This window comes from Panthera leo, chromosome C1 (assembly GCF_018350215.1).
Source record: "Panthera leo isolate Ple1 chromosome C1, P.leo_Ple1_pat1.1, whole genome shotgun sequence".
Classification (NCBI taxonomy): Eukaryota; Metazoa; Chordata; class Mammalia; order Carnivora; family Felidae; genus Panthera; species Panthera leo.
Window position 1 is genome coordinate 154,561,709 of NC_056686.1, and position 27,393 is coordinate 154,589,101.

The 27,393-nt window shown below is 33.4% G+C and overlaps 1 protein-coding gene across 1 annotated transcript in view; it reads right to left on the bottom strand.

Moving 5' to 3' along the window:
• Positions 1-959: 959 nt before the first annotated feature.
• The window catches only part of SCN7A (sodium voltage-gated channel alpha subunit 7), a 77,793-nt gene continuing 51,359 nt past the window's right edge, over positions 960-27,393 (bottom strand). Inside the window, exons 15-25 of the mRNA XM_042949023.1 lie at positions 23,772-24,209; positions 20,626-20,728; positions 18,861-19,015; positions 15,766-15,939; positions 13,654-13,761; positions 9,532-9,810; positions 8,649-8,702; positions 7,728-7,865; positions 6,093-6,197; positions 5,257-5,527; positions 960-2,651 (exon numbers count right to left, since the gene is read on the bottom strand). Of these exons, the coding sequence (XP_042804957.1) occupies positions 1,585-2,651; positions 5,257-5,527; positions 6,093-6,197; positions 7,728-7,865; positions 8,649-8,702; positions 9,532-9,810; positions 13,654-13,761; positions 15,766-15,939; positions 18,861-19,015; positions 20,626-20,728; positions 23,772-24,209 (2,892 nt within the window). The 3' untranslated portion in view covers positions 960-1,584. The remainder of the gene's footprint in view (positions 2,652-5,256; positions 5,528-6,092; positions 6,198-7,727; positions 7,866-8,648; positions 8,703-9,531; positions 9,811-13,653; positions 13,762-15,765; positions 15,940-18,860; positions 19,016-20,625; positions 20,729-23,771; positions 24,210-27,393) is intronic.

Genomic DNA, 27,393 nt, shown 5'->3' on the forward strand with positions numbered 1-27,393 from the left:
ATTGAATGTCATACAACATATTTAAAGTTTGTCACTTACATCAACAATATGCATATTTTCTTTCTGAATCCTTTGGGATTTTGTGGGTACACTGTAATCAATCGTAATACAAATGGAACAAATATCAGAATCTTGAACTACATGGATATGAGTGGCTGCATTTTTATGATTATGTCAAAGACCAACTATTTGTGTCTATCTTTTAAAGATAATTTCAACTGTGAAAATTAATACTTAGGATTTTCAAGCTTTTCAAATATAAAAACATTTTACAGAATGTGTGATAAGATTAAAAACAGCAAAAAAAAAAACTTGGAAAGATAAATGACAAAGTAAAAACTAATCTGCATACGCTAATGTTATACAACACCGCCAACAACAAACTTATACTTTAATCTATTCAAAGTCCTCACAGTTTCAGTGATTGCTGTCTTTCTCTAAGTTATAGAGAACCATAAAGTCAGTGAAAAGTATTTCAAAGTGTCCACAGTTTCCCAATTAAAGATCAAGACACTGCAAAAATCCTTAGACATAATGGTAACCCCGACTCTTCGAATTCATATTATGACTTTAATTTGCCAGCTCTTACTACTCAATGTTGCATTATGGCTAAATGGTAAAAATACATCAGTGTTATGATAGATATGAATCTACTAACAGTTTCTATATTGTATCGTTTTAGTAAATGTATACTTTTTAAAAAAGCATAAATGAGAAAAAAATGAGAAAAATGTAGGCCATAACTATAGTTCCCTTTGCACTTCTTATTCTATGAATCCATTCTGTTGAAGAACTAGAGCTTAGGTAGAAGTAGCCAAAAAGATGAAAAACCAGGAATCCAAAAACAATTAAGCAATATTAATTCCTAGTACCGAAAGAAAGAAAGAAAGAAAGAAAGAAAGAAAGAAAGAGAGAAAGAAAGAAAGAAAGAATGAAAGAAAGAAAGGAAGGAAACAAAAACAAAAACAAAAACAAAAACAAAAACAAAAACCAAGGCTCCAGTTAACCAAAGTGGCTTGAATCAGCCCAAGACTATCTGTGGTTGATCTCAAAGGCACTTTCTAAGACCTGTCCTTTCTCTTCCCCAGTTGACATCTGTCTGGCAAGTTTATGATTTAACAGCTTGCAGCACTGTGTTTTTATTAACACTACCCGACATTAAGAAAGTACTTGTTTATTTGTAACTAAGTCCTCTTAATGATGATTTGAATCCCATCAAGTTAAAGTAGACATAAAGTATACAAGAAAGCTACTCATCTCTACCATCACCTCCTCAGTCCTCTAGATGAAACACACACCATAAAAGCCACATAGAGAAAACAAGCATTGGATTATCAAATGGCAAATTTAACCCATTTAACTCACTAAAGTGATTCTAAGAGCTTATCTTGGTTAGACTCAGTATACAAAGGTGAAAGTCAACTTGACATGGAGTCTTGTGAGCACAAGCTTAACTTCCATGGGTTGTAAACAATTGATTATTAAGTAAAATCTTTACTTCTCTGATCTTCATTTTTATTTCTGATTCAAACTTCTAACATTTTTAGAATATGTGAAAAAGGTGAAAAAAGGTGGCAAGTGGGATTAGATTTGGCTTTGAATAGTTAACTTTTCTTCAGCTTTGTCAAAATAAGCATTTTCTGTGGTAGCTTGAACTTCCTTGTCATCATCTATCATATGAATGTCTGATGTATTTTTGTCATTTTGCCTCAAGCGGTAATTTTTATAAGCACGCTGAATTATGGTTGCTGAGACTGCCTCTTGTTTTCGTTTCAGAGTAGTTGTAATTGGTTCATACATGATCTTAAAAGGGTTGGCTAATGCAAACCCTGATTCCATCTCTGAAATAACTTTCTCCATCCTCACATCTGTACCCATAACTCGTTTAGTTAAAGCAAGTAAGATGTCAAGGCAATGAATTCTGTCCCCAGCAGCCATGGGAAGATCCATGGCAACGAGCTGGCCCTTGTTTGGTTTTGCCATAAAAAGAGGAGGGTCAAGAGCAGCTGCAAGATCTGAAAGCTTGCTAGAGTCTATGTACTGGGTCCTATCAGGGTCAAACCTCTTCCATACCTGAAAGAATTTCTTAAAATCATCTTCACTTAATGTCTTGGCTTTTTTCTTAGAAGCAATATTTAAAAATTCCATGACAGCAATAATGTACATGTTTACAATGATCATCCATGATATGAAGATGTAACTAACAAAATAAATAATCCCAACAAAGGGATTACCACAATCTCCTCTAACCTGAGTCCCAGGGTTAATTTTATCAGGATCACAGTCTGACCATTTACTGTTGAAAATTGCATTAAGCATCCCATCCCAGCCAGCAAATATCGTAACTTGGAAAAGACAGAGCATACTGCTGCCAAAGGTTTCAAAGTTGGCCACATCATTAATTCCAAATTCCTTTTTAACATAGGCAAAATTGTACATCCCAAAGATGGCGTAGACGAACATGACCAGAAAGATGAGAAGACTGATGTTCAACAATGCTGGGAAAGATAGCATCAAAGGAAGCAGCAGGTCACGGAACACCTTTGGTCCTTTCCCAGGACGTAGGATGTGGATGATCCGTGAGAGTAGTATCAGTTGCACAACAGAAGGAGGCACAAGGTAGTATCCTACCATCAGAGGCAGAAATAGTCCTTGGTGTGGGAGAAGATAAAACAGGTAATAAAACTATTTAAATATGATTGTATTTAGAGGAATATAAATTATTTTACATTCCATTTTGTCTATATGTTAAGATCATTTTATTAATCCTTCCCATATAACAGAATATATTGAAAGTGGGGATTATCCAAATACTCATTGTGGCAATTTTCAGGGTATCTAGCAAAATTTGGAAGATAATTATTTGAATCATCATCTTATTATGCCATTATAGATCAACTAATTCTGGAATCACAGATGGCATGATTCCATAATACAAAATAGTAATCATATTCTTTTTTTTCTGATTGCAGTTGGATAAATAAATTTAGCTCAATCCAGCCTTTATTGGACATCTAGTATAAAGGTGTCAATGCAAAATGCAAAGATGAATGACCTGACTTCTGTCCTCAAAGACCTTATATTCTAGAGAGTAGAGGTAGACATTTAAAGTAATTATAATGCAAGGCAGAAAGACCTAGTTGATAAATATAATTACAAAAATGTCTGGCATTCAGTGATTCACAGATTATAATTTATTTATTTCATAAATAGTCTTTGGGTTCTTAGCGGCTTTAAACTGAATTAAATAAATGAGTCTTGGCCTAGAACTATTTTTGTAGCAGTTGTGGGTAGATGAGGGAGTGAGAGCTAGAACTATACAATTACAATTACCATAAAAGTATAGGGGATGTCCTCTGCAAGTACTGGAGAGACCGTGGTTCATTTTGAGTTGAGAAGATGGGGAGGGGAAAATTCCATGAAGTTTCTAAATGATATGGTATATTTGTTGAATCTGGAATGATCATGTCTCATATTTCTGTTCAACTTGATCACTGTCCATAACCTTCTCTCTGACATTCTACCTTATCTATACCTTCATTTCCACAGTGTATTAGTGAATCTTCTGCTCTGACTCAGATTTTCATTTTTCCTTACAATCTTCCAAATTCCTCCATTTTGCCAGAGGTATCCCCATTTATTTGTAGATAATTTTTTCTACATCCTCATCTTAGATTTTGTTCACCTCCTTTCTTATCTAAAATCTGACTCTATCTTGAAGACAGTATCTCCCTTGGAATGTTCTCAAGTGTAAAGAGCTCTTTCTTCCCCACTCCATATTTCTCAGAGTAGAAAAATGGAATGACCAAGCATCTTTCATTTTTTTCCAATGCGATTTCCAGATGCTTCAAGTCAATTTTATAAAGAAAAAAAAAAAGAAATTTCTGTCCTGACACATTGTGGATCATGCCAATGAACTATGATACTATTGCCGACCATTACTTGGTTCTATGATATTCCTCCCCCCTTATTCATATTCATTGGAGACTTTAGTACTTGGCTCACTGTCACCCTTTCCACCCCAACACTTACCATCCACAATTCATTGAAAGGCCAGTCTCTCGGTCTTTGACTTTCTTAACTGTAATCTCCATCACTTTACTTTAGTCACATGCAGCTATAGCTACATTCTGGACCCAGGATATTTCACCTTCTGAGATTTCATATTCAAACAGCTTTCTCTCTGACTGTGATTTCCTCTCCTTTGAGATAGCTGATTCAGTAGCTCTGACTTTAATCCCAAAGGCCCCTTCTTGCCTTTCTTTCAAGCTTCTTGTACCTGTCTATCAATAGTTGAACTGCTTCTATTACCAAATGAATAAGCTGAATTTTCTGGAATCACAATTGATAAAAATAGTTTGTTTACCTTTTCACTAGTAACTGACTGTATAGAATAGTGCTTGACACAATAAATATCTAAATATTGTCTCTCATGGAGCTTATATTCCAGTACGTATCTTATGGGGAGGCAGACAAGAAACAAACTTTTCCCTGCTTAAAACATTTTTATCCTAGAATCTTTACTTGTCTACCCCTATTCAATATGTCTCTATTTAGATTTTGCTTCATCCAGGAAGTTTTTGACCTCTGACCTCTACTTATTGATAGGTACTCCCCTTTCTTGTGCTGCTGTAACACCACGTGCTTCTTTCTTTATCATAACCTTAATAGCACAACATTAAATATGTACTGTTTAATCATCTGAATCCCTTACTACATTGTAAACTGTGTGCCTACAGGGATTATGCCTTCCTTATTTACTACTGAATTCTTTGGGTATAGCATAATATCTATTCAAATATAATTGTTAAATAAAAGACTGAGATCCCCAAAGTAAGAGAAAACTGGTGACAAATTCATTAAAGCCTAACACTCTAGTATTGTGAAAGTTGTAAACAGTTTTGGAAATTAAAAAAAAATAGGGAACTTGAAAGGTTATATCATGTTAAGACATAAAGCTCCTTCTAGACACATCCTAGAAAAATAATGTATGTGATATACTGAAGGGGTAATTAAGCATTTACCTGGTAACCTCTTAAGTGAAGTCTATGTATTAATTCAACAAGTATTTTTTAGTATCTTATAGCTGTCATGTGTACATGTATGAATGTAAAAATACAAGCCATTGCTATTGGAATAAAAAGGGTCTCTATCTGTTTTGCCTACTAAAAGACTATATCTTGGGACATATTTAGTATAAGAACTTGCCTGAATTAGTATTACTATAAAAGAAAAACTAACTAAACAAACTCTTACCTGTAACAGAGAAAATAACTACCATAAAATCAAAAATGTTCCATCCCATGGTGAAATAGTTACAACGAAAAGAGATGAACTTCAGTACACATTCTCCCGTGTATACCATAACAAGAAATAAGGTAATCCAGTAGAGAGCAGTGTCCATTTCTGAACTCTGTTCATCACTTTGTATCATAATGGTCATTGCTTGGAAACAGATAAGAACCATAATGAAGACATTAAAAACTTGGCTTGTTACCAAGTCAAACATGAATCTTTGGAACTTGTTCTGTGTGTAAAAAAAAAAAAAAAGGTGGGCGTAATAGCCTTATTAGTAGGATATATACATACACATATAGTCTTTACATTTATAATTTACCTCCTAGCATAAACAGGAAAATAAGTGAGTACCTAAGTTTTTGTCAAACTAGAATTCTAATGTATAGTCAAAACAAACAAAAAGATCATCAAAACCTTGTTAAGGAACATATTTTTAAATTTTGTCAAAAGCATTTGTGGAGAATTTAACATTTTTTAAAATGTTTATTTATTTTTGAAAGAGAAAGAGAGAGAGAGAGAGAGAGAGAGAGAGAGAGAGAGAGAGAGAGAGAGCATCAGCGGGGGAGGGGCAGGGAGAGAAACAGAAACCGAAGCAGGCACAGAGCCCCACCTGAGGCTTGAACCCATGAACCACAAGATCATGACCTGAACCAAAGTCAGACACTTAACCGACTGAGCCACCCAGGCACCCTGCATTTGTGAAGAATTTTAAAAACACATATTCATTTTAAAAAGAGAATGTATGAAATAAACTTTTTACGAAGCTTCGAAAACAAATCTAGATGTTTTCTTACTCTTGGGCGACGTATTGTTTTTTGAGAGTCCTCATGCAACAGCCCCCTCAGTGCATGGTATTGTCTCTTCTGTTTCACTGTTATAAAGATATTTGAGCCTCCCTGGTAAAGAAATGAAAGAAAAAGATATTAAAATCACATGAATCTAAATTTCACCTTTTGTCAATATACATTTTGGAAAGCTTGGTAATTACTGATTTAACCTTTTATAAAGGTCTTAAAGGCAATGAACTAAATCACATTTAACCATGTCTGATTTCTGCACACAAATCCATACCAAGCACATGTAGAATATATGGTAATGACTGATATCAATGATCTTTTGGTGCACTTTCCTGTGGGTAGTCTACTCTTTTTTAACTTTTCAGTCTACTGAGGCCTACCTCATGTTAAGCAGAGACAAAGGAGAAACAGTGGGGGATAAAGGGAAAGGTTTATCAAGAAAAACTGAACTCAAAAGCTAAGGAAAAATTGGTTTGTATCTTCTAATAACAGGAAAAAAATATAATTGGGCATTTATATGTTTTTATAAGTTCATATATTAATTTACTAAATAATACTTTCAAAAGATATTTTTTATACTATTAATCCAACAGCACTTTGTGCTTACTTCTTCATAGTACCTTTTAGAGCTTTTCATCTTTTTGTTCCTAGTACTAAGTATCTTATACAAAATATATAAAGTGAATAAGAGGTAAATGGTTAGTGTGTTAATCTAGAAATTAGGGATTGTTACTGCCCTAAGTCAGGACTTAGTTACTTAAATTTGATAGGGGTCACCGGTTTGAAGCCCAGGAGCAAATCCTGGAATGTTATCCCACTGGATTGATCCCAAGAAGCTGAAGCTTCCAGTCAAATGGATATTTGATCATTGATCTTCTAATCCCATTTGATTAGTGGAGGCTGAGAGCAGTTTATCAGATGCTGCACATGACTAAACTTTGATGACATGGCTGAAAACAGAATTTCAAAACTAGACTATTCTTTTGATTTTTTAGAAGGCTTTCCTATACCTCTAGAAAGTAGGTCTCTGTGGTTAAAATAAGCAGATTTAAATGACTTTTGAGGCCTTTGCATTTGCAGAAGCCTTGAAGGCCTTTGTGTGGAGGTGGGATCAAATGGGTTTTTCAATTCTGTCTCTGAATTGTCCCTAACTGATTTCAAGCACTGCTATTTAGGACATGGGGTTAGGATTTAGGATACCCCCTACTTCTAGCAGAAAAAGCTACTGCACTGACAAAGATGTCTATGCTAGATATGACTCTGAAGGCTTTGAACATATCAGAGAGTAAAAGAGTGTAGCTTATTTTTCTTGAACTTCTTCACCTATTTGTGCAGATGTACCACAATATTACTTGTTGGTCAGCATGTCATTATTTACAAACATATATATATATAGAAACACCTGCAATTTTTAACCTTTTAACTTGTTTGTTTATATTTCAATATATAAAACAATGTAAAGATGAACATTTTAGCAATATTTATCAATATGCAGGAACATCAAATTTTTTTAATAGATAAGCACCAAATAAAAATTACATTAAGCTGAATCCAAAACCAATTATTTGAAGCAGGACACTCTTATAAATGTGTTTTCTCAGGTATTAATGAACAAAGAATATTTATACTTATCTTTATTTTATGCTTGTTGAAATTAGCAATAATAACACCGATCAGCATACTCAAAGGAAGAAATAATCCAATAACAATAAAGCTGATAAAGTAATAAGACATGTAGATGTTGTCTTCAAAATTAGGTTGCTTATTTACCTAAAAGTTAAGTTAAAAAATAATCAAAATAAGACAGGGCATAGTGGATTTTTAGGGCAGTGAAAATATTCTGTATGATATTGTAATGATAGTTACATGTCAGTCATTACACAATTGTTCAAACCCATATAATGTACAACACCAAGTGAACCCTCAAGTAAACTCTGGACTTTGGGAGATTATGATCTGTCAATGTAGGTTCATCCGGGGTAAAAATGTACCATTCTGGTAAGTGATATCAATAATAGGCTATGCATGTGTGGGGTCAAGTGGGTATAAGGGAAATCTCTGCTTTCCTCTCAATTTTGTTGTTAACCTAAAACTGCTCTAAAAAGTAAAGTCTTTAAAAATAAAAATAAATCAAAAAGTGAAAAATAAGCAAAATATTGATACTAACGCTTTAAAACATAAGATTTATAAAACAATTTACAACAGGAAGATCCAACAATTCTACAGAAGTAATATTTTTTCTTTGCTCGTTAGTGAAAGGATATCATTGCTTTGTTTATTTGGATTTTAAAATTTATTGCATTGGTTTAACCACTGTTATGAAGTCTGATAATCCTTCAAATGGGCTTATTGGGGTTCAACCACTGTACATAATCCTGGAAGGATTTCGTTTTCTGTGAAATGTTCAATTTGAAATGTATTTAATTTCTGTCTACTATAAGCATTCACTCTGATCATGTTATCTATTCTATTACTGTTGGTACCCTCTTCTTGAATTGCAAAAATAACTTTTCTTGAATTTTAACAATGGCCGTAAGATTATATTATACTTACACCAGTAGAATCAACTGCTGAATTCATAATGGTGATCCATCCATTAAATGTTGCCTGTAAAAATGGCATGTATTTAATTCTTATGGAAATCTTAAGCTTTGTTTCAAATAAAAAGTGAAACTCAGTTTGTTATTAATACAGTAAAACATTTGATTACTAAGGCTGACCACATTTCAATATACCCTGTAATTGAGACCTTTATCATTTTCATTGTTGCATTTCTATTATCTGTTAACAACTATTTAACAACTATTTATTTTTACTTAGCTTAATTGTAGTAGTTTTACTGTAGTTGATAACAAAATGTTGTAAGATAGTATAAATAGAAAGAGAGAGAGAGAGAGAGAGAGAGAGAGAGGTAGATAGATAAATGATAAATAAATACACATTGCCCAAGTGTCATTGTTAGTGGTAACTGCTATTTATGTGCTTTTCTATTGGGGTGGTAAGACAAGAATGAATGATTTATCTCCTCACTTCTGTTAGATGGTGGGTGACTGAGTAGCCATTCCTCATAGCACTGAGTAGAAACAAAACAGTAGTAACTTTAGTTGTACCAAAAATTGTGACCCTATTACCTTACCAGTGATGGTGGAAATAGGTTTGGCCAGTACCTGCCATCTCCCCCGTCAGTCCTACCTTCATCTTCACTTCCTTCTCCCAGGAAAGCAGGGTCTGCATTTCACTTTCATCTTTCCAAATGAGCCTAGTGTAGTATGTTGCATAACATGTATTTTAAATAATTGCTAAAATATGTTATAACCAACTCTAGTAATCATTCACATTTTGTCCATTCACATTTGTCCACATTATGCCCACCTATAATATGCACGGACATCTAAAAACACTGATAAAAAGTAAAAAACATCAAAAGTGAACTTACTACTTGAAGCAGTGAAAGGAAACCATTTCCAACATTATCAAAGTTCAGTTTTGCATTCTCCCATTGCATGGATTCATTAAACACAAGGCTTTCACACTGACTCTTATTCATCACTTCAGATATAGGAAACCTTTCTCCACTTGTTGGGTCAATGCATTCATAGAACGTGCCAGCAAATAAGTACACTCCTATGATGCTAAAAGCCAGCCAGATCATTAAGCAGACCAGAAACACATTCAAAGCAGGTAAAGTTGTTTTTATCAAAGCTCTCACAACCACCTGGCATATAAAAAACAAACAGGTAAACTTTAGGTAAGAAATGTGAAATCACTTTAGTTGAACTGGAAATACTAAATGTAATGTCATATTGAAATAACAAAAACAGGTCATCTCTAAAGATTCAATAGGCCAGCATGCCAGTATTTGAATTACCTAAATTATAAATTTCAATTAAAAATATACATTAAAAATATACAAAAAAAATGTGAGATAGTCTCAAAATAGTTGTACTAAAAAAATCATGAAAAAGCAACTGCGTTGATTAGTAAAATAATTATTTCACTGATTTAACACATTTATCAGCTTCCTGTATTGGGCCAGAAAAGGGCAAGACAACTGAACCTGTGCGTATGTATGTGTACATATTATCTAGAAAGCATATAAAATGAGAAAGAAAGGCCTAGATCTAAGTCTGGGTGATTCTAACTTTAGGGAGGATTAACCTACAAAGCAGACACTGAAGTGGCAGGGGAAATACGAGGAGGACCAAGAGACTGTAGATCAATGAAATAAAGGCAAGAGACTATTTCAAGAAACACTGAATGGGCCTCTGCACCCTGCAGAGTCACAAACCTCCTCACTGTACCACTCTATGTCACTGGTGAGCCACTCCAGAGCAGGTAGTTTGGGAAATAAATCAACCACTTGAATTTGATTAATAGTAATAGTCTGGAATCACCATCTCCATTTCCTCAACTCCCTTCTCTCTTGAATATTATAATCAGATTTTTTCTTATCACTCCACTATAGCTGTTATGGCAAATGTAAAGCATTTCCTATAACCAACAGAAATATTCATTCTTGGTACATATCTTTCCTTTAGCATTTACACTTTTGATTCGTTTCTACCAACCTCATCTCTCTCTCTCTCTCTCTCTCTCTCTTTTTGTGAAGACCACTGATTCTCTTTTCTACCATTCTAACCTTCCCTTCCCTTAGCCATTACTGGATACATACCCTTTTTGTTGTACTTTTTTGCTGATATCCCTCAGTTTTCTGGACTTGAATAAATATTTTAACTTTTAATTGTGCTTTCAGTAACACTTTATTCCTAAAACTAAGTCACAGATCCTTTGTTGGCATTTTGGATATTTTGAGAAGTCCATTGATGACTCTAATGAAAAAAAATGCTATCCCTATCAGAAAATACACTTATGTAAGAATAAAAGTAGTAGATACTGTTGATACAAATATTTCAGTAGTAAGAGTACCCAGCCCCTGGAGTTTATTAAATACATAAAACATTAATTTTGTAATCATGTGGCTTCCTTATATATTCAATGGTATGTTTTCAGAACTCATTCAACTACAGAACTTCCAGAGGTTGAGATGAAGCTTAAAGATCTGGATCTGCAATAGAGCAGAATAGAGTCCAGAAATAAACCCATGATGACATGGTCAATTAATCTACAACAAAGGAAGAAAGAATATACGGTGGGAAAAGACAGTCTTCAATAAATGGTGCTGGGAAAACTGAGCAGCCACATGCAGAAGAATGAATTTGGACCACGTTTTTATACCATGCACAAAAATAAACTCACAATGGATTAAAGACCTGATTATGAGTCCTGAAGCCATAAAAATCCTAGAAAAAACTATAGTTAGTAATCTCTTTGTTGTTAGCCTTAACAACATTTTTTCTTCATTTTCTGTCTCTTCAGACAAAGAAAACAAAGGCAAAAATAAACTATTACACAAAAAAAACTTTTGCACAGTGAAGGAAACCATCAACAAAATGAACAGGCAGACTCCTGAATATGAGAGAATATTTGCAAATGATATATCTGATAAAGGGTTAGTTAATATACAAAATATATAAAGAACTTCTACATCTTAACATAAAAAAACCCATAAGCAATCCAATTAAAAAATTGGACCTCAATAGCCAAAGACATTCAGAAGGCTAACATATGAAAAGAGACTCAACATCACTAATCATTGGGGTAATGCAAACGGAAACCACAATGGATACCACCTTACACCTGGCAGAATGGCTAGTATCAAAATGATAAGAAATAACAAGTGCTGGTGAAGATGTGGGGTGGGGAAACCCTTATTCACTGTTGGTGGGAATGTAAATTTCTGTAGCAACTATAGAAAATTGTATGGAGGTTCCTCAAGAAATTAAAAATAGAAATAGTACATAATTCAATAATTCTACTTCTGGATATTTACCCAAAGAAAATGAAAACACTAATATGAAAGTATATATGCATTTCTGTGCTTACTGCTGCATTGTTTACAATAACCAAGATATGGAAGCAACCTAAGTATCTATGAACAGATGAATGGATAAAGAAGATGCTGTATATATAAACAATGGGCTATTACTCAGCCATAAAAATGAATGAGATCTTGCTATTAGCAACCACATGGATGGGCTTTGAGAGTATTGTGCTAAAAGAAATAAGTCAGACAGAGAAAGACAGATACCATATGGTTTCACCTATATGTGGAATTTAAAAATAAAACAAGTGAACAAACAAAACCAAACAGAACAGACTCATCTATACAGGAAACAAACTAGTGGTTATCAGAGTGGAGAGGAGTTGGCAGTGGGTGGAGGGGATTAAGAGGTACAAACTTCCAGTTATAGTAAGAATATTTCTTCTCCAACACCAGCAATGCATTTAGGGAATAGGTTGATCAGGACTAATTCCTGTTATAACGAGTTGATCACAGATTCATATGAATTATAAAAATATTACTATCAGTCATGTACTTACATATATATTAAAATATAATTAATGTACTTAATACATGTATTTATGTATGCATATGTGTATATATAAATATCATATAAAGATTATGCTATTAAAATTTCTGAAACATATATTTTGGTTTAAAATACTTTAAATTACTTATATTTCTATTTGTTTATAATAATCATCTATAATTATCTAAATTTTGAGATTAAAACAAGTATCCATGTTTTTGCCAAGTGAAAAGATCTTAAGTGTTATGGTTTATTAATATATGGCAGTTTTTATGTAATATATAATATATGAACTATAAGAAAAATACACATCAAACATAAATAATTTTCTTACTGGATCCTACCTACACTGAATATGTGATATTCTGTAATATTATTCAAGTAGGCAGATTAATGATAAATAATCTATATAAATAAAAAAATCAAGAAAACAGATGTATGGTTATGAAATAAAAGATAAAACTAGACTTTTTTTCCCATTTCTGCACATAGCTGATGACTGTATTTTACATAATTATACTATTTGTGGTGGCCATAAACTGTTTGCTCCATTAGGTCGAGCCATTTGGGGTGGGTTTCCATTATAGGCACAAAAGATTGAACACTGGTTGTTTTATGTGGCTTTACCTGTTAGCTTCCCTTACATTGTTCAAAAGAGGTTTAATGTGACGGTGAGGGAGAGATGACAAGAATTCATAATTTGTGATGCGTGACTTGAAAACATTAATTTATTTTAAAATTCAAACTTTTATTCAGTATAATTGCTTAGCGTGTACGATATTCCTATAATTTTAAGCATCTAGGTGATCCAAGTTTCATTTTGTCAGTTATATTTTTAACATTGAGATAATTGTATCAATACTCATAGACACCCAAGTGGGCTACAATAGTACTAGTTTTTAAAATTTTATATTATTTCTATTCATATCTTATGAGCAGGAAAGTCCTAAAATCTTAATAAGCATAACTCATATACCTTTCTTCTATATTTGTAAATTGTGGAATATAAGGTTTTTGCATTAGTATTGTTAAAGATGCAAATGAGAAGATTATAAAATTTTTAATTTATAGAAATTTATTAATCCTAAATAAAAACCTACATATTAGTTTAGACACTTTTTTCTTACCTTCATTCTTTCAAATTGAGATAGAACTCTGAGTGCCCGGAGGAATTTAACAGAAGTTAGTGGTTTGAATTCTTCCCGAGATTTGCCTATTAAGCTAAGACAAAACACCTAAATATATTTAAGAAAAAAAAGAGTGAATAGGGTTTATTTTAACTTTAATCAAAACAATCTGCAAAATAAACTTTTCACTTATTTAAAAATGATAAACAGTCAAAGCTTCCCAAGAAATATGCAAAGATGTAAAATATATTTCAATATATCTTAACAATGACTTAAAGAAAAGTATAAGAAAATAACCTTGTGTTAAAGTTACTTTAAAAAAGATAAAGATAAAACAAAAACATTTTCTGGTAGTAGGAATATATATATTATTGAAATAAAAAAATTTGTATATTTGACATTCTTTATGATCAAGGGTTAATATTTACATCCATTTTTTGTTTGAAATTAGATTAATAATCAGTTTCATGATTATTTTCCATACAGTAATAGTATATCATGTATTCATAAAAACAAAATTTGAAATATATTTACATGTGAATTCATATATAAATATGGTTAACACAATATACAAAATAGTATTTCAGAGAAGAGGCATCAAAGAGTATATGAACATTGTTAAGTTTAAGTACAAATTATAAAAATGTATACAAAGATACCAAGGTGATTTCTTAAAGTAAACATATGCATAAAGATCATTCAGGGTTAATAAATGTTAACAGAGATTGAGCAAGGTGATAGAGTTACAACTAACTTTTATAGTACCTTCATATTTTATGTATTTTCAAGCAACATAAATGAAAAATTTGTTCTTTTTTATCCTATACTAAGAGATGGCCTTAAAGTGAGCTTTGGAGTAAACATATGATTTATGTAAGTGTCACGGGTTGTGTACACCTAAGAATAATGACTAGGAAACAGGAAGGTGGGTTGCAGATATAGTGTGATTTTTGTTGGAGGAGAAGGTTAATTCGCAATAATTTATTTAGAAGACAGAGATCAGATACTGTAAGTCATTATTTATACAGTGAGAAGCTTCAGTCAATCATTGCTTATAGAATAGGAACCATTTGTTCATTCAACAAAAATTACTGAGTACCTACTATGATACATGAGTTGTTCTGCGCATTAGGGATAAGAAGAGAACCACATTGGGAAAGCATTTCTTCCCCAAAGGTGCTAACCTTTCAAAGGGGAAGACAAACAATCACAATGAATAAACAATGAATATCAATTAATATATAATATTAATAGGTGCTATAGAGATGAAGAGTGCAGAGAAAGGAAAAAGGAGCATTGTAGTAGTTGCAGTTTTAAATACGGTAGTGGGGAAAGACCCAATTTCTGCACTCTTATTTGAGTAGACATAAATGAGGTGAGCCAGCAAAAGTTCCAGGTGGAAGGAAAAATAACTGCAAAGGCACTAAGATGGAAGGAATCTCAGCATATGGGAGATCTTCAGGAAGGTCAGTGCAGGTGGAGCAGTCTATAAATTGGGATAATGGAAACGGAAAGTAATAGGAGACAAGACCGATCATGTAGAAACTTGTAGGCTTTGATGGCAGAGAATGTAGCTTTTTACTCGGAGCGACATGAGATGCTTATTGGAGAGTTTCAAGAAGAAAAGAGACCTGGACTGACTTCTGTTTTACAGCAGTAAAATGTATGTGGTTGCTATGTGGAGCTTAGAAGGAAGGTGTGTAGTGGCAGGGGCAGGGATCTGCACTGGAAATCCAACTGAGAATCTTTAGTAGCTTGGATCACAGTGCTAATGGTGAAGGTTATGGTAAGTCGTCTGTTTTGAATATATGATTTAAACATCAAGCCAACAGAATTTAAATATTTCAGGATGTCTATCCCATTAGTAGTGGGTTCATACGTGGTCATTAGAATAATCTAGGGGTGAAATGTTGAACTTTAAAATTTTTAGGTTGAGAGGAAAAGGACAAATGTTAAGTATTACAAATGAAGAAATAGGGGATTTTGGTGACTAAAAACATACAAAGAGAGGAAAAAGGTAGATATAAGTAAAGGAAAGAGTTAAGAGAGAGTAAGAGTAAAGAAGAAAAAAATTGAATAATAGTCTTTAACATTTTTCTTTGAAATACGTACAATGACAACCATGAAGTCTAGCTTATACCAGCTATCAGTGAAATAGGCTTTAAAACCATATGCCATCCACTTTAGAAGCATTTCCAGAATGAAGATGTAAGTGAAGATCATGTCAGCATATTCTAATAAGATTTTAATAGTCTTTCTCTGATCGATATATATATCTTCAAAAGCCTGTGGGTAAAACATTTGAGGATTAGTGTACATGTAATTTTTTAAAAAATCTTTTGGCATAGAGCGGAATGAAATGCTATCTCTAGCAAACAGATCGTGAGCAAAGTCATAGGTTGTAGTTTCACGGGCTGGTTCACTTGGTTTGGATTTATTCACATAATCCATAAGTAACATTTTCTGATCCTATGTCTATAGCAGACATCAGTAATTGGTCCCAGAATTTCTTATAGAGACTGAATTTGGCACCACAGTGATCCAGAATTCTTCTCATGAATCAGTTAATCAAACTTAATATAAGAGGCAAAAACCTTTGCTCACATCTAACTGGTTCTTATCTCTAATTCCATGTAGCCAATTTGCAGATATGTGGCACTTACTAAGAGAGTAGAAATTCTTTTAAATATGTCTTCAGGAAAAATAAGGTAAAAACAGAGATGGAGGCAAAGCATAAGAGACTCTTAAATATGGAGAACTGAGGGTTGCTGGAGGGGAGGTGGGGAGGATGGGCTAAATGGGTGATGGGCATTAAGGAGGGCACTTGCTGGGATGAGCACTGGTGTTATATGTAAGTGATGAGTCACTGGGTTCTACTCTTGAAACCAATACTACACTGTATGCTAATTAACTTGAATGTAAATAAATATATTTTCTTAAAAATTATAAAATTGCTATAGAACATAAAAACACGCCAAATAATGTAGAGATATGCCATTTTGCCTAGATGGAAGACTCAATATTATAAAAATATTATGTCTGTATAAATTAATGTGTAATTTCAGTGTGGCCCCAATAAAACATCTAATAGATTTTTTTTAAATAATGAAAAAGATAAACGTGTCTTCAGATATCCATACTGCTGTTACAAGAAAAAGTCACACAGCTTGCTCTGCTGCAGAAATAATCAGGTAAACCAGTGGAAACACATGAATATGAAATAAAACTATAATCATTTCTCCAAAGCTTCTCAGATTAATAGGTCAACCTTTACTTTACTGTAGAGGATACAAAGTCTGATAATGTCACTGAAAGCAATTTCATAGTGTTTTTATCTCAGCACTGAAAAAAGGCAATAAAGTACCAACAAAGTCAGGAAGGCTTGCATTAAAGTGCATTCAAGGTCAAAAAGTAAACAAAGATCGGGGCACCTGAGTCGTTCAGTCAGTTAAGCATCAGACTTCACCTCATGTCATGATCTCACAGTTTGTGAGAAAATGTTACTTTTATTTAACATTAGATTTATAAGAATCACACCATTATTAACATAGGATTACTTTAATCCTTGTTTACTTTTTTAATGTTTATTTATTTTTCAGAGAGAGAGAGAGAACAGAATGGGAAAGGGGGAGGGGCAGAAAGAGAGGGAAACACAGAATCTGAAGCAGATTCTAGCCTCCGAGCTGTCAATACAGAGCCTGACACAGGGCTCGAACTCATGAACTGTGAGATCATGGCCTGAGCGGAAGTCGGGCACTTAACCGACTGAGCCACCCAGGTGAAAATTCTTTAGGTTAGACACTTATAATTTCTAGGTTTGTGGTAAATGTGTGGTAAATGTCAATATAAAATTTACTTTAAAAATTGTATGCAGTACAAAGTCTGGTTCCCAGCCATGAATCCATTCTTTTTGCTCTGTGTATCTCACAATTAACTATTTCTTGTATATCCTTCTCTGATCCTCTTTAATCAAACACTGGAAAATAATATAATATAAATTCTATTTTTCTTTATTTCCTAAGTAAAATGTCATATGCCTCATTCAATATCAAATAAATAAAACAATTTCAAAATTTATGAATGACAGTGGGAAACATGAATATTAATAGATACCTAATAGATACACTTTATTCTAGATCTTTCTCTTTTTTTGCACATTGCTATAACTTGCAATATTAGCATGCATACAGCTTTTGAATTTTCTAAATAGCTGCACGGTGTCCCATTGGATGTTTATATCAGAGCATATTTAAACAGTTACCTATTGTAGACTATTTTTACTTTTTAATCTTTTTCTATACAAAGAATTCTTCACTGAAGAGCCTTGTAAATGCATTTCATACTTGCTCAGATATTTGTAGGATAATTTCCTAGATTTAAGGTTGTTGTGTCAATGGGTAAATATATTTTTGGTTCAGGGCACCTGGGTGGCTCAGTCAGTTAAGAGTCCGACTTCAGCTCAGGTTATGTTCTCACGGTCTGTACGTTCAAGTTCTGCATCAGGCTCTCTGCTCTCAGGGCAGAGCCTGCTTCAGATCCTCTCCCCCCGCCCCTCTCTTGCCCCTCCCCAGCTCATTTACTCTCTTTCTCTCAAAATGCTTCATAAATGCAGGATGTCTGGGTGGCTCAGTTGGTTAAGTGTCCGATTTTGGCTCAGGTCATGATCTCACGGTTCATGGGCTCGAGCCTGAGTCGGGCTCTGGGCTGACAGCTCAGAGCCTGGAGCCTGCTTCAGATTCTGTGTCTCCTTCTCTCTTTTCCCCTCCCCCATTCGTGCTCTGTTTCTCTCACTCTCAAAAATGAATAAATATTAAAATATATGTATTTTTGGTTCAAAGGTTATTAAAAGTATATAGTACTTCTCTTTCCTGATTGAATAGGCACCAAAGTACTAGCACAGCACAAAAGTATGTATGTGTATATTCTTAAACTTTGTCTCATACATGAAACTTTATTAAAATAAGAATTAGGTATCTCACATTCACGTTTCCCACTGTCATTCTTATATTTCAAAATTGTTTGATTTATTTAATACTGAATGAGGCATATACAGATTTTAAGAAACTGTAATGTATGTTTCCCAAAAGCAAAATCACAGAATATGAACTTTACTGCTATAGTAAGTATCTGGGGAAAACTAATTTGGCATGGTGGCTTCAAGTAACAGACTTCAGATACATTTTTCCCCATAAGTCTCACGTACTTACCAGAGCACCTGTGCTGAGCAGAGTGACAAGGCCAATGAAACACTTAAAACAACCATTTTCCACTATCTTGCGGCAGGTTTTCCTTATGTTCTGCCAAATTCTTCCTTTCTTGGATTCACCACTAATTTGGCCAGGTGAAGATCTTCGTCTATAACCTGTCAAGAATGAAACTGCTAAGAAGAAAAATCTTGAAAATTCATGAAAAAGTAGACATCCTGAACTTTCCACCATAGTCCTTGGTGATTACTTATGGAATCTAACACATGTGCTCTCTGACTTACGAATATTTGATTTTCACCCCTGATGCTGTGACCATTGTAGTCACTGAGGGGAAACAAAAAAAGTTAACGTGGGAGAACACTAGAGGAAGAAATTGTGAAAGGCAGAGATGACTTAGAACATCCCCTAGCCTGGTGGAACAGAGTCTGAGAATAGAATTTATCCCCATCCTTCAAATCGCTCCTCTCCCCCACATACAATATCTTCTAAATATCACATTTTGGTATAAAGCCTGAAGATTCACATGGTATAATAAGCATTCTCATTTAAGTACATAGGTATTCAGGAACTGATAAGAAGTATAATATTAGTTACGTCAGTTAAATTGATGTCAGGTCTCAGGTGGTAGGAGAATGGTGATTTTGATTTAGACTTATTGAAGGAGCCCCCTGGATTACAGAGTGCTTTGTGGGTAGGGGGCATATGCATGGATTGGACTCTACATTCCTGTCAAGAGAGTTAGCATAAAGAAATCCCAAGATAGAGAAGACTCTGCTTAACAGGGGAGAACATGAAGAAATAGAGGTGGGTGGAATTTAAAGTCAACACATTTCATTTTAGAATTTTACCTACTGTCAATTCATACATCTTTGGTCAAAAAATATAGGAAATTTTTCCTCCTTTGCCTTGAATGATACAAGTTCTAGAAGTTGAGTTACTGAGAGCAGGTTCTTATTTTGAATACAGGAATTTGAGCATTTAGCAGTTACCATGTTGATGGTTTCCAGTGATTTCAAATGCAGAGAACTTGTAAATATTCGTCAATCTTTCTAGGAAATTAATTTGAATTACAAGTCATCAACAAATATATGTTACATATCTAGTGAGTCAATCAGCTGACTGAAGCCTTATACATTTCTTAAGATTCATGTGGAATATAAAAATAAATCACCATTGCATGATATGTTTTCCTATGAAAGATATAGGATGTTTTCATGTGAGTATTTTGAATATTGACTTTATTCCAAGAGACATAAAAATATACACACACACGCACACATGCACACATCCATGCATCGACACACATGCACACAACCATGCATGGACACACATGCATCTACACTAATTTAATCTTTTTACCAATCCTGTGAGGTAAGTTTCATTATTATCCTCATTTTACATATTAAGAAATGAGCCTGAAAGAGGGTAAGTAAAGGTAGTAAATGGTCACGTGACCTGGGATTTGAACTCAGGCCTGTATGATTCCAGACCCAGTGTTCTTAACTACTGCATTAAACTTCTAGGAAATAGACCCTGCCCCTCTTTTCCAAATGTTGACTTTTCTATTGACTTTCCCTATAAGTTTCTATGAGGATTCCTTTGGGCACATGTGCATGTGCTTGTACACATATATTTGTATGTGTGTGTTCCTTAGTTAAGTTAATAAACTCTCTAAAATTAAAATATATCTAATGGCATTAGTTATGTTAAGAGAAATTTAGTCTATTTTCAATATAATGATCAAAGGAACTTATTTTTCTCTTACCATTTTTAAGCTGCTTTGGCTTTTCATGTTCACAGACGGTTTCTTCTTCGGAGATAGCAATATCCACTGTGCTGCATTCAGACGAGCTAGATTGCTTTACCTTCTGAAAAGTAAAGTCCCACCAAAAAGCTGTGATTCAACTTTATCACTGTGGTTCAGGCTTGTTTTATTTTCAGAAATAAGAAAAACTGTATACAAAAAGAACTTTATCAGGTTTAAAATACTGTTTAAGCTAATTTCATGATTTTCATTAAAAGGATACATGTCTCCGTGAGTTGAAGTTTTAAAAATTTAATTAAAAATTCATTTAAGCTAAAATAACTTTTAGATTAAAATTAACATTTAGTTCATAACACTATTCTCCTAAAAGGTGTATAGGTTATCTCCAGTATCCAAAAGGGTTTGAGTTCCAAAGCCCTCTTGAAGTTGTTCATGAGATTCCATATAAGCCATTTCAGCTAGATGAGCAGCATCAGAAGTAATTACTCCTTGATGCTAAAGATGGGTAGACAAGAGTGCATTTAGTTGGTATTGTAAAATCGAGTCCATACATTCTTGTGTATGCCATCATAGGATGGGAATGATGTGAGGTTATCTTGAAGTGAAATGAAGAAATGGCACAAGGTATAAGAGTCAGGAATAGACCTGGCAAAGCGGTACCAGCCCTATGCCGACAAGCTTTTTGAAAGGATTGACATTGCTTCTCACTCTGCTCTTGACTGAAGGTCAAGACTGGATACGATAAGGTAGCCATGGCTTTGTATAAGTGGTAATGACGCATGTGTGACATGCATGGCTTTTATTGGAAATGATTTTCTCATAATGCTTTATTTTACTTTATTTCAAAATAAATATGCAACACATCATCCTTTAAAATGACCACTATTCTAAGTTAATAGTATACACAATTGTTTTCTAATTAAAAAAATAAGATAAATGTATTAAAACATTTGGGAAAAAAACAGTCTTATTTCTTAAAAAATAAGGAAATGTCTAAGTAAAGTATATCAAAAAGAAAACTGTAAATATTTTGTCCTACCTCTTGGTCTTATGCACAATAAGTGTCAACAAAATATCATTAGGAAGCCTTATTTGCTTTAGATCTTACATAGTCAGTTGTCAATAAGACATTTGGCGCTCAACTAAAAATATAGATCCATCAGGATATTACTCTTAAACACATCACTTTTATTATTTCAGTTCTCATATTTTCATTATTTCTGATGAAATAAAGGCTATAGCAATATGAGAGTAAATAACAAATAATATATAATTCTTAGGCATTCAATAATTGAAAATTATATACCTTATATTTATATGTTATTTTAGAATTTTTACATAAACTATTTGATGTGATTTTTCCAAACCTCTTTTAGTATGTATTATTCTAATTTTATAAATAAATCAATTGGGATTCAAAAGTATAAATAATTTTATTAGAAGATGACTTAATGGCATGAGAAAGTGACCCTGATACATTGCTACATTATGAAAAAAGTTATAAAACTTGATATAAAGTTTGACATTATTTTTCTAAAATTTATATAGTTATGTTGTAACTAAACAATGGCTGAAAGTTTAAATACAAAAGAAAGAAAAGAATGTATCTCAGAATTACCAGATCCCATGTGATTTTTATATTTTATTCTTTGGCTTTTGGTAGATCAGCATCTTAAAGTACTCATGAGTTGCATAATCTGGAAAGTGTCTAAAATATGTAACAAATGTACAGATAAGTGAATAAATCTATGAGTAGCTAATCAATCAGTAGGACCAAGTAATCAGGCAGCATACATTACAACTTCTGAAGCCTCAACATTTACAATCATATTTAGTGTCATCTTTCCTATACATTTTCATATCCCAGACTTTCTAATTAGATTGGCAAGAAGTTTTCCTGGAGCATTTCAACACAATGTGCTGTGATAAATAGCACTTTTACCCAGAAATAGATGGTAGTCAAAGTTATAAGTGAAGATATACAAGTGTAGCTGGAGAACAGTTTTCCCTGTTTTCTAGAAATGGTATTAATTAAAGGAAAACGAACCTCAAAATATTGGGAATGCTAAGGAGTGAAAATGTTTTTTTAACACAAAGAAAAAGGCCTTCAGTAGGAGCCGGAAGGATTTTGAATAATTACAATTCAACTCCTATTAGGCCAATTTGAGAAGTTACTGAAGAGCAGTTGCCAAGCTGGAAGAGGTCTGGGAGACAAGATAATGCCAGAGTCGTTTCTGTGGATCTGGAAAGAGACATTCTCTGCCCCTCCCCAGTGCCTGTGAGTGATCTGAGATGATTCCCTACTGAGGTACAACGCAAGAAGCCTGCAGAACAGATGTGATCTCTGTAGATGTAGCTTTCTATTAAATCATACCTCCTACCAAGACATGGTGCTTGCAAATGAAGACAATAATAATGTTTCCAGTAGGGTGTACATTTTAGAAGCTAAGTTAACAGCAATATCTACCCTTCTTTAAATGTGTTGGGTTATTTTGTTGTTTTTGCTGTTGCTTTTTTGTTTTGTTTTCTTTGTCCATGAGTTGATAAAGCTACACACTGTTCACAATTCAAACTGGTGGGTTTTCATTATTCTTTTAGTCCAACTTAATTATATACGTTATAGTATATGCTGCACAAATAAAGTGATGAGAATCCTAGATTTTTGGCCAATAAGAAAGTATTTTAGCCATCCTGTAGTCCAATTTAACATTTTAAAGATGATAACACCCAGGAGAGTTTAATGATTTCTCTAATAATACACATCGATTTTGAAAACTTAAGTTTCTTTGGTATGTTTTCATCACCCCACACTGCCTGCTTATAAATTTATAGACTTTTAAAATTATATTTTCTAATGTTTACTAAGTGTTTACTATAGACTGGGCACTGTTCTGTGCACCTTTGAGCTATTTTTCTTAGTCCTATCCTCCCTAAGAAATAGATACAATTTTATCTGCATTTATAGAAAAGGAAACTGAAGCTTACAATGGTTAATTAACTTCATCAGAAGCATAAAAGCAGGAGCAAGGAGTGTAGAGCTAGGATCAAATGTGTACTCTAACTCTCCGCAACTTCAACACCCACTCACTTTCTTACCAAAATGCCATAAATCAACAGTAAGTAATCAGGATATTAAAACATCTTACCTCTTTGCTGCTCCCATCACCTGACTTGCTCTGAATCTCCTTATTATCCAGATTTTCTATATCAGATTCTCCTGAAGCAATTGGTACAGTTTCTGAGACACTAGGACTGGGGATAAGTGATTGACTCTCATTTTCAGTCATTGTGTTTTTCTCTGTGCCACTGCTTTTTTCCTTATCCTTGAAGAAATCTTGGGTATTGCTTAAATCAGAAAGGGTAGGGTCAGAAATATTCTCTCTAACATACACATTGTTTACATTGTCCATTGTCTCCTTTGAAATGTTTTGTTTTTTGCATGATATTTTAGGAAACATGTAGTTTATTCCTTTCTTAATCCTTGCCATTGCACGCTGGAGATTTTGTTCTTCACCATTCTCTTCAGTTGTTGGAGCCTTGTATGAACTAAAGGAGCTCACCAATGCCAGAAACAGGTAAATTATCTAAATGAGGAAACAAATGAGGTTAAGTTTATGTTACTTTTTGTTTCCTTTTAAACAACAAAAAAAAAAAATCTTGAAAAAAAAAAAGCTGACCTGAGATTTGAAAACAATTAGGAACCACAATGCCATTTAGGCTATTCAGTTCTTACTCCTATACAGTGGGTCAGATGCTGTGCTAAGGGTTTGTACAGTATAGCCAGAACTCTTCTTAAGGTCACAACATTCTATGAAATATTATTGATTTTCTTTTAGACATGAAAAAGGCAAGGCTTACAGATGTCAGATATCCAAGGTCACACAGATTGAATTTAAGTTAATTTTATTCCAAAGCTTTTTTTCCTTCCCTGAGCCAGGCTGTCTCTCCCAAGGTAAGTAAATGAATCGCTACTTCAGGTGGCTGACCTCACTTCAGCACTATCCCAGGAAGAGGTATAATGACATCTTCATGGATTCTGCAAACCCACAAGGAATCTTGGGGAGAGAGTCCCAGTCCCGGTTCTGAAGCCTGTACCTAGTTTTCTTTGTGATATGCTAGTAGCAGGGTTTGGGTAGGTTAATTGATTCTCTGTGGTAATAAATTTGGTCAAATAAGAAAGAGATGAGTGATGGAGAATAATTCCTAATACTTAAGTTATTTGAACTGAAGGACAGTGTATATTTTGACCTTTACTATCACTGAGAAATATGATCAAGCTACGTTTAGTTTCCAGAGAATCATATTTTTATCTCGTTTGTAATTGTAGGGTATAGATAATATTTTTGGGTTTTAGTGTTAGGGAGTCAATACTGATCATCTCTTAAACTACTGATTTGAGCATTTTGTTTGCTTATTATTGGAAGTCTTCCCCTCTCTTCAGATACTTGAACTTTTGAAGACTTAATTTACTTTATGTTTTACACATTATTTTTAAAGGGCAAAGTTTAAATGACATGAATTATGTTTAAAAAATATAAAAGTATATAATATGAAAATAAAAAATATATAAATATATTTATATATATATATAAAGCTTTATATATATATAAATATATTTATATATAAATAAAGCTTACTTACAGATAGTATGAACAGGGGCTTTATGGCCCTTATAGAAACTACACTACTAGCATTTCTATCATTCTTAAAAGACAATGAGTTCAGGATATAAGAAGGCAACACCAAATATAATTTAAGGTAGTTGGTTGTTTCTTTTCTTTCATTTAGTTATTGGCACAGTGTGAAATAAGGAACAGGTGTTAGGTAAAAATTTCATGACTACGAGCTTCATATGAGCAGGAACCAAGTTTCTCTCCAGTAGACAACTAGCACAACACTAGGCACAAAATAAGTGATTAATATTTGTTGAAAAAATTAATTATAGAATGAGTAAAAAATAGATTTTGTGCCAGGATTTGGACAAGGAAAAATTTACTAAGAGCTTACAATCTAAGATTTCTTATATCTTAAACATATCCCCCCATACACCAAATGTAGATATACATATACAGTGAAAATGTTAAAAGACTTGGGGTACCTGGGTGGCTCAGTTGGTTAAGCGTCTGACTTTGGCTCAAGTCATGATCTCACTATTCCTGAGTTCAAGCCCTGCATTAGGCTCTGTGCTCAGGCCAGGCCTGGAGCCTGCTTCAGATTCTGTGTCTCCCTCTCTCTCTGCCCCTCCCCTGCTAACACTCTGTCTTTGTCAAAAATAAATAAAGATTGAAAAACATTTGTTTTTTATTGTTAAAAGGCTGAAAATGAAGTTCAAAATTCTCTGGAATTACGGTATAAAGAAAAATTTTATATAAACTTAGTGTGACTTTGTTCTAGTCACAGTATTTTATAAAGAGATTCAAAACACATATTTCTTATTTTTGTGTTAAAAGATAAAATGTGAAATAATGTATATAAAACAAAACATTCAAATGTCTCCCCTGAAATTTGCCCTCTCATTTACCTCATTGATGTCTATCTATTGGGTGAGAATTGAAAAACTCATCAAAATAAAGTAATATGGAATAGAAAGGAAATTCAAGATTTACTTATGTAATTATTTTTCAAGTATTTTCCAAGAATTTTTCAAGTACGAATAATTATTTGATTACTAATTTAAGAAATTCAACATGTATGAAGTTTCTATTTTAATACTATTCAAATTGTATCTTAACATATTTAATTGGGGAATATGTAAACATACATGGAATGACACAGATATTTATAATCAATGTCTTATTTTTAAAAAGCAACTGAATTTTCTATTTTCTATTTCTTTTCTTTTTATGTTTCTATATCCCTCATTGTTTGGTTTACGTAACCTTAGCTAGATCCCACAGTTCACTTAGTGGCAATTACTTAAATTGCAAATGAAACATGTAGAATGTTTGCCTAACTGAAACTTCTAAATACTGTTTAATTAACACAATTTTAAAGATGTGGGAGGTACTATTTTCTAGAGCTTAAAGAAAGTAAAACAAACATTTATAAATATTTATACAGTGCTAGCTGTTTTTATTTAACTTACAATAACTCTATATGGCATATATTATTATGTTCATTCTTCTATTAAAATATTACGAGGTTTAAAGAGGCAGTGTCATATACACAAAGGCATTTAATTAGTAAATAATAAAACTGGAGTTTGAACCCATGTTTGCTTGGATCTGAACTCTATTTTTTCTATAACTCAGCATTGCATGTAACTATTTAAAAGCCATCTAAATACTTGCTTTTGTTTATGATCATGTTTTACGGTTCCACTGCAGGCTGAATCACCACTGGAATGTTTATTAGGCAAACAAGACAAAATTAAGTTTTTAAAATGGGGAGTACCTTCTTTTTATACAAATGCTGAGTTTTGGTGTGAAATTACAATGCTGTAATGTAATGAGTTGAAAGTATGGGGGGAGATCTACAGCCTTACAGATTCTCTCCTTACATTTTTTCCCCTTGTATTTAGTCTAGAGTTGTTATCATTGCGCTTCACACATGATGACTGTTGAGAAAAATGAAGCTTAAAAGATTCAGCAAACCAAGCAATATTATGACCAATCAATTGGAAATGGAGGTTCATGTAGTTCCATTTCATTCTGAAATCCCTCTGCCCTTTGACATCAAGTTTCTGATCAGTAGGAGTAAGAAAAATAAGAAACAAAGTGGAATTCAAAAACAAAGAAGCAGAAATGCAATTATACAATTGCCTCAGCA